Source organism: Microtus ochrogaster, unplaced genomic scaffold (genome assembly GCF_000317375.1).
Source record: "Microtus ochrogaster isolate Prairie Vole_2 unplaced genomic scaffold, MicOch1.0 UNK16, whole genome shotgun sequence".
Lineage (NCBI taxonomy): Eukaryota > Metazoa > Chordata > Mammalia > Rodentia > Cricetidae > Microtus > Microtus ochrogaster.
This window is the reverse complement of record NW_004949114.1, coordinates 3,031,422-3,038,534: the sequence shown is the minus strand read 5'-3', so window position 1 is coordinate 3,038,534 and position 7,113 is coordinate 3,031,422. Positions and strand designations below refer to the sequence as shown.

Genomic DNA, 7,113 nt, shown 5'->3' with positions numbered 1-7,113 from the left:
TCTGTAGACCAGGCTGGTCTCGAACTCACAGAGATCCGCCTGCCTCTGCCTCCCGAGTGCTGGGATTAAAGGCGTGCGCCACCACCGCCCGGCCAGCCCTTACTTCTTATTTTGAGATAAGGTCTTACTAAGTTCCCAGGCTGCAAGCTGAAGAGATGGTTCAGCAGTTAAGAGCACTGGCTGCTCTTCCAGAGGACCCAAGTTCAATTTCCTACTCTTACATACTGACTCACAACTGTCTGTAACTCTAGTTCAAGGGGATCAAACACCCTCTGGCCTCCAAGGGCACCAGGCATGCATATGAGACACAGACATATATATAGACAAAACACCCATGTACGTAAGCATTTTGTTTTCTTTTGTTTTTTGAGACAAGGTAGCCCTGGCTGTCCTGAAGCTCGCTATTAAGACCAGGCTGGCCTGAACTCAGAGATTCACCTGCCTCTGCTTCCCAAGTGCTGGGATTAAAGACATGCACCACTATACCTCACCCAAAGTTTTTTAAAAATTGAAAGAAAGTCGGGCATAGTGGTGTACACCTTTAATCCCAGCACTCGGGAGGCCGAGACAGTTGGATCTCTGTGAGACCAAGGCCAGCTAGGTGTACAGAGCAAGTTCCAGGACAGAGAAACCATGTCTCAAAAAACAAAACAAAAACAAAAAAATTGAAAGAAAAAAAAGTTGCTTCAGTTGACCTTAAACTTCTGACCCTCCTGCCTCAGTTTCTCTAGTCGCTGCTGTTACAAGTACTTGACACCAGGCCAGGTTAATAGCTACATTTTTTTTTTTTTAAATTCAGAGAGACTTGGGAAAGGGAGAACGAGGTTCGGGGGGAATCTGCAGGGCTGGAACTGGAGGAAGACCAGCAAAGAGGGGCTCCTAAACATAACACTGCTTCCTTGGACTCCTCAGATCTTCCACATGACCTACGACCTGGCCAGTGCAGTGGTGCGAATCTTCAACCTCATTGGGATGATGTTGCTGCTGTGTCACTGGGATGGCTGTCTGCAGTTCCTGGTCCCTATGCTCCAGGACTTCCCTTCCGACTGCTGGGTCTCCATGAACCGCATGGTGGTGAGAAGTGCCCCAGCTCTGGTACTCCTGGGTCTCTTCTGCCTGAACAGCAGGGATAACCGTGGGTAGCAGGAGTCGGGAGATGATCCAGAAAGATGACAGGAGGGGTTAGTGCTGAGGGAGGAGAAGGGCAAGAAACCTGGAGAGAGGACGTGCCTGTATGTTGGAGGGAACAGGCAGAGAAGGAATCCTAGACAAAACAAAGGTTCCCACGCACAAAGGAAGCCCCTTCTGCTCCGGGAGCTCCACACACTGAATGAGTGACTGCTGATGGGAAGGGCTGAAGGAGAGGGTGCGGAAAGGGGGGGGAAGGGCCGGTGGAGAATGACTCTGAGGGGCCCATGCCCTGTTCTGTCTGCAACATGCTCTGTCCCCCAGAACCACTCGTGGGGCCGCCAGTACTCTCATGCCCTGTTCAAGGCCATGAGCCACATGCTGTGCATTGGCTATGGGCAGCAGGCGCCGGTAGGCATGCCTGACGTTTGGCTCACCATGCTCAGCATGATCGTGGGGGCCACGTGCTATGCCATGTTCATCGGTCACGCCACTGCGCTCATCCAGTCCCTGGACTCTTCCCGGCGGCAGTACCAGGAAAAGGTTAGTAGGGACAAGCGCAGGAAGGGGTGGGGCATGAGGGCGTGCTCCACACCCCTGCGTGAAATACTTCCGTGTCTGTCCCTACGCCTCTGTCCTTGGACCCCTCCTCTGTCCACATTTGGGTTTTTCTGTTACTGCTGTGTCTGTCTTCCCTGTATCTACTATTATCCATATGTTCGTTGTGGCTCTGTGTATACCATGTTTATCACTTTTGGGTCCAACTTGTGTCTGTGACTTTCTGTCTACACACCCCCTGCACCCCATTATTTTGGCCCCATGTCTCCGCATTTTCTTCTTACTGGCAACTGGTATTGCCTCTTCAGTACAAGCAGGTGGAGCAGTACATGTCCTTCCACAAGCTGCCGGCTGACATGCGGCAGCGCATCCACGAGTACTACGAGCACCGCTACCAGGGCAAGATGTTCGATGAAGAGAGCATCCTGGGGGAGCTGAGCGAGCCGCTTCGGGAGGTGGGGCCAGGATGAAGAGAGCATCCTGGGGGAGCTGAGCGAGCTGCTTCGGGAGGTGGGGCCAGGACAGATCTTGTGGGCAGGGCTCTTCAAGGATCTGGGCTTCCGGAGGTGCTGCCTGGGTCACAAGAGTGTGCTTATAGCCGGGCGATGGTGGCGCACGTCTTTAATCCCAGCACTCGGGAGGCAGAGGCAGGCGGATCTCTGTGAGTTCGAGACCAGCCTGGTCTACAGAGCTAGTTCCAGGACAGGCTCCAAAGCCACAGAGAAACCCTGTCTCGAAAAACAAACAAACAAACAAAAAAGAGTGTGCTTATGTGTTCCGGTGGGGACCGAGGTCTACAGATAGCCCCGTGGGAGACTCTCTGAGGGAGGTGGCTTTCTCGTGGAAGGTCTTACGGGAGCAAAGGCTGTATGAAAGGAGACGTAGGATGCCATTGTGGAGAGGTTTTGAAGGCAGGTCCTCAGGGAGGCCCCCATATCCACTGCACCATCCTCATCCACTCTTCACAGGATGGATGAGGTTTCTGGAGACAGATGAGTTTGGTGGGGGCATCTTCCAGCAGGGGGCCACACCTGTCTGATAGGCCCCTCCTATGTCCAGGAAATTATTAACTTCACCTGCCGGGGCCTGGTGGCCCACATGCCGCTGTTTGCTCATGCTGACCCCAGCTTCGTCACTGCAGTGCTCACCAAGCTCCGTTTTGAGGTCTTCCAGCCAGGGGACCTGGTGGTGCGTGAGGGCTCCGTGGGCAGGAAGATGTACTTCATCCAGCATGGGCTGCTCAGTGTGCTGGCACGGGGCGCCCGGGACACTCGCCTCACTGACGGATCCTACTTTGGGGGTCAGCAGGCTTCGGGGAAGGTGGGGGGTCATGAACATTGGACAGCATGCAGGTGCTCCCTAGGATCAGGGCCCCACCTGTTGGTGCTGCAGAATCACAGAACAACCCTCCCCCAAACCTTCTCAGTGAGCCTCTGAGCTGGGGCCTGAGGCTCCGTAGTTTATTTTTATTGGTTGATTGACTGATTGATTGAGACAGGTCTCTTTATTATGTAACTCTGGCTGTCCTGGAACTTGATATGTAGACCAGGCTGGCCTCAAACTCACAGACATCCGCCTGTCTCTGCCTCCCAAATTCTGGGATTAAAGGCGTGCGCCACCACATCTGGCAATTGATTTTTTATTATTTTATTTTTATTTTTTCTCAGGAGAGTCCAGTGCACGGACAGGCTGCGAGCCATGGGGCCGATGGCCCTGTGGGATTATTAACTGACAAAATGAGGGAAAGCTAGGGATGACGCAGAATTGACCCACAGACTTAAGCTTTGTGGCGCTGTCTAGGAACCCCGCCTGTGTCAGCCGATGCCCAGAGTGTCTTGAGGCTCGTACCTCCTGCCAGCCGCCTAGCTGCCCACTGCCTGCAAGTGTCCCATCAGTTGCACTTTCTGTCCGTTTAGCCCGTTTTTCTCCTCTGGGACAGAGCCATGGTTTTGGAGTTAGTGTGGAGTAGAGTGATTGGGAGCACCTGGGGCTGGCAGACCTGCTTGTCGGCTTAGTTTGGAGAGAGTGAAAAAGTCAGATATGCAGGTCTGGAGACAGTTAGGGACCTCACGGCAGGTAATCATTAATTTCTCCCAAGTCTAGGGACGGATCTGAGAGCGAGCGCTGGGTTGGTGGCTGCAGGCCTGGTGGGAGGCTCTGAGGCTCCTCCTAACTTTCGCAGAGATCTGCTTACTGACTCGAGGCCGGCGAACAGCCAGTGTAAGGGCTGACACCTACTGTCGCCTGTACTCACTCAGCGTGGACCACTTCAATGCAGTGCTCGAGGAGTTCCCAATGATGCGAAGGGCTTTTGAGACTGTGGCCATGGACCGGCTTCGTCGCATCGGTGAGTCCTGTCTACTCTGTCTACTCTGGTTCGGGGCTGGGCCTTACTTCGTAGGCACTGCATCCCGACCCACCTAGTTCCAGGCCACGCCTTCAGCAGGCCTTTTAGCAGCCATGGATTTGTCTCCCTAGACCTTCATTCCCCAAGTCCTCCTGAGGACCAGTCCTTAACTTCACCATTTCTGATTGATCCCACCTTCCAGTTCCCATTGCCAAGCACTCTATACTTCTGACTCCCCATCCCCTATCTCTCAGACTCCCCCACGCTCTGATCTCCAACCTCCTCCATCTCAGATTCCTTCCCTTTCCTAACTTCTTGGTCCTGGAACAACTTGTAGGCAAAAAGAATTCGATATTGCAGCGGAAACGCTCTGAGCCCAGTCCAGGCAGCAGCGGCGGCGTCATGGAGCAGCATTTGGTACAACACGACAGAGACATGGCTCGGGGTATTCGGGGCCTGGCTCCTGGCACAGGAGCTCGGCTCAGCGGAAAGCCAGTGCTATGGGAACCGTTGGTGCATGCGCCTCTGCAGGCCGCTGCTGTGACCTCCAACGTGGCCATAGCCCTGACTCACCAGCGAGGCGCTCTGCCCCTCTCCCCAGACTCTCCAGCGGTCCTCCTTGCTCGATCTGCTAGGCGCTCAGCAGGTTCCCCAGCCTCCCCGCTGGTGCCTGTCCGAGCAGGTCCTCTGCTGGCCCGGGGACCCTGGGCGTCCACCTCTCGCCTGCCTGCTCCACCTGCCCGAACCCTCCACGCCAGCCTATCCCGAACAGGGCGTTCCCAGGTGTCCCTGCTGGGCCCACCCCCAGGAGGAGGTGGTCGAAGGCTAGGACCTCGGGGCCGCCCACTCTCTGCCTCTCAACCTTCTCTGCCTCAGCGAGCCACAGGTGATGGCTCTCCTAGGCGCAAAGGCTCTGGAAGTGAGCGTCTGACCCCCTCGGGGCTCCTGGCCAAGCCTCCAGGGACAGTCCAGCTCTCCAGGCCGTCAGTGCCTGAGCCAGTTATCCCCAGAGGCCCCCAAATTTCTGCGAACATGTGAAACCTTAGGTTACACTGGCCTTAGCTATTGGCATGAAATAATGTGGGCCTGAGGGTAGAAGCGCCTTGGGAAGGCAAAGATGGGATCTAAAATACTGCCCCGTACTACAGAGTAGCCGTTCCATGTCCTCAACTCAAGCAGCCGCAGCCTGCTAATCCTAATCATCCGCTCATTTGTCATAGGTGCCTACTGCCTGCCGTGTTCAAAGAAGGCATTACGCTAGGTACTGTGTCTCCACTGCCAAGTAGAAGTGACTCGAAGCCCTCTGACAAGGGTATCCCCAGACCACCGTCCTGCCAGGTGCAGGCGTGGTTTCCCAGCCCTGCCTTTACTAAGCAGAAACTCATGCTGCCACCATCACTGCCAAGTAACTAGATGGCTGTTTCCTTGTCAGTGACCCTGCAGGTTCTGCCCAGTGTGTCTTATCTTCCTGTCCCCTTCATCATAGCTGGGTACAAATGTCTAGGGTCTCCTCTACCACCTGTGGGCCCTCCTATCACACCAGGTGAGAACACATATGTGCCCACCGTAGCCTGCCCTCCACAGCTCCCATGTGGTAGCACTGCCTTTGTGAACTAGAAGCTGCTCTTCACTGTGCTCCCTGCCTCAGTGGTATTGCCCCAGAGCTAAGGGACACTTGACACCTTTTCTATGCCAGCCCAGTTCCCCCCAGGTGGGGGGCAAGGGGCTGAATCCTCCCGTGACCTTTTATCTTTCCTCTGTCTTATTTATTCAGTCATTTATTATTAACTTTATTTATTCATTTGCTAATTCGCCTTATTCCTTTTGTTACTCGCTCTGTTCTCTGTTCTCTCCACCTCCTGGTAGGGAGGCTGGGGGACAGGGGGCCATCTCTGTGGTCCTTGCACAATGCCCTCAGGAGCAATACTCAAATTTTCTGTATGGAGGTCGTGGAAAGGGGGTAACAGGTGGACAGGGCCCAGGAGGAGGGCCTGGAGTCTCCAAACACCTGCCTTCTCAGGGACGAGAGCTGCCCTCTGCTCACTGGGGCCATGACCACGCATCTCCATTTCTCCAGGATGGGGGGGACTCTGGGATTCTTGGCTTGTGGAAGTTGTTTTTATAACTGCATCTAAACAGTTGAGGTTAAAAAGAAGAGATCCAGTTTTTGCTTCTGATCTGGGGGTTAGGGGGCAGTTAGCTGTGATCATCTGGCCCGGCAGAGCAGTGGGTATGAGAATAGCCAGGTAAGTGGCTTGTAGATTCAGCTCCAAGGTTGTGGAGTCAAAACCTAAGGCTTCCTGGAGTCATCCTTACCCGTGGGAGGGTCACACAGGAGGATTTTCTGTGGATCTGAGACCAGGCTATACAGTGAGACCTTGTCTGGCTCAGTTTCCCCCAGTACCATCTATTTTAACTTCCCCTAGAGTGTGGTTCTGTGCTCCACTGTTCCAAGAAGGAGTGTTCTGACCCAACTGAGGCCATCAGGAGGTCACATTTTGCTCAGGAAATGGTCATGTTTTAAAATAATGGCTCTATGGAAATTGGATGAGATCACCCTGTTTCCACTTCCTCCATTCTACTGCTAGGGAGCCTAGAGGAATAGAATTAACCACTGGGATTAAAGGCTCAAGGGATTTTAGGGTCCAGCTGAGCGGATTGAGACAGGGATTACAACTGATGCGGCTGGGTGGTCAGTGCATAACTGGATGGACGTTCAGGGCCTGTGTGAAGTGCAGCGTTGAGGCTGGATAGCAGATGTGGGGCAGTGAGAGGGGTGCAGGATGGAAGAGGAAGAGGGAGAGCCATTTCAGGATATGGTCAGCACCCGCATAATGTTGGTATAGCCAGAGCCAGGTCGCCAACCTGTCACCACAATCACCAGATCACCAACACGGAGGAAGCCACGGAGCTTTCCTGAGGGAGAAAAAAGTGACAGTCAATGAAGAACCTGGGTCAGCCAGGTTCTAGGAGAGAAGGGAACCGAACTAGTGGAGAGGGGTGTGTGTGTGTGTGTGTGTGTGTGTGTAGGGGTGTGGATTGGGTATGTGTGGGGTGTGTGTGTGAGGAGGGGGGTGGGG

General features: G+C 54.2%; 2 protein-coding genes across 2 annotated transcripts in view; one reads left to right on the top strand and one right to left on the bottom strand.

The window, feature by feature from the left end:
- Hcn3 (hyperpolarization activated cyclic nucleotide gated potassium channel 3) overlaps window positions 1-5,842 on the top strand; it is a 14,739-nt gene extending 8,897 nt beyond the window's left edge. Inside the window, exons 3-8 of the mRNA XM_005367137.3 lie at window positions 913-1,074; window positions 1,453-1,671; window positions 1,995-2,141; window positions 2,746-2,986; window positions 3,869-4,033; window positions 4,371-5,842. Coding sequence (XP_005367194.1) covers window positions 913-1,074; window positions 1,453-1,671; window positions 1,995-2,141; window positions 2,746-2,986; window positions 3,869-4,033; window positions 4,371-5,071 — 1,635 coding nt within the window. The 3' untranslated portion in view covers window positions 5,072-5,842. The remainder of the gene's footprint in view (window positions 1-912; window positions 1,075-1,452; window positions 1,672-1,994; window positions 2,142-2,745; window positions 2,987-3,868; window positions 4,034-4,370) is intronic.
- A 19-nt stretch (window positions 5,843-5,861) lies between these two features.
- Window positions 5,862-7,113, bottom strand: part of Pklr (pyruvate kinase L/R) — an 11,757-nt gene continuing 10,505 nt past the window's right edge. Inside the window, exon 11 of the mRNA XM_005367136.3 lies at window positions 5,862-6,949. Within this exon, the coding sequence (XP_005367193.1) occupies window positions 6,843-6,949 (107 nt within the window). The 3' untranslated portion in view covers window positions 5,862-6,842. The remainder of the gene's footprint in view (window positions 6,950-7,113) is intronic.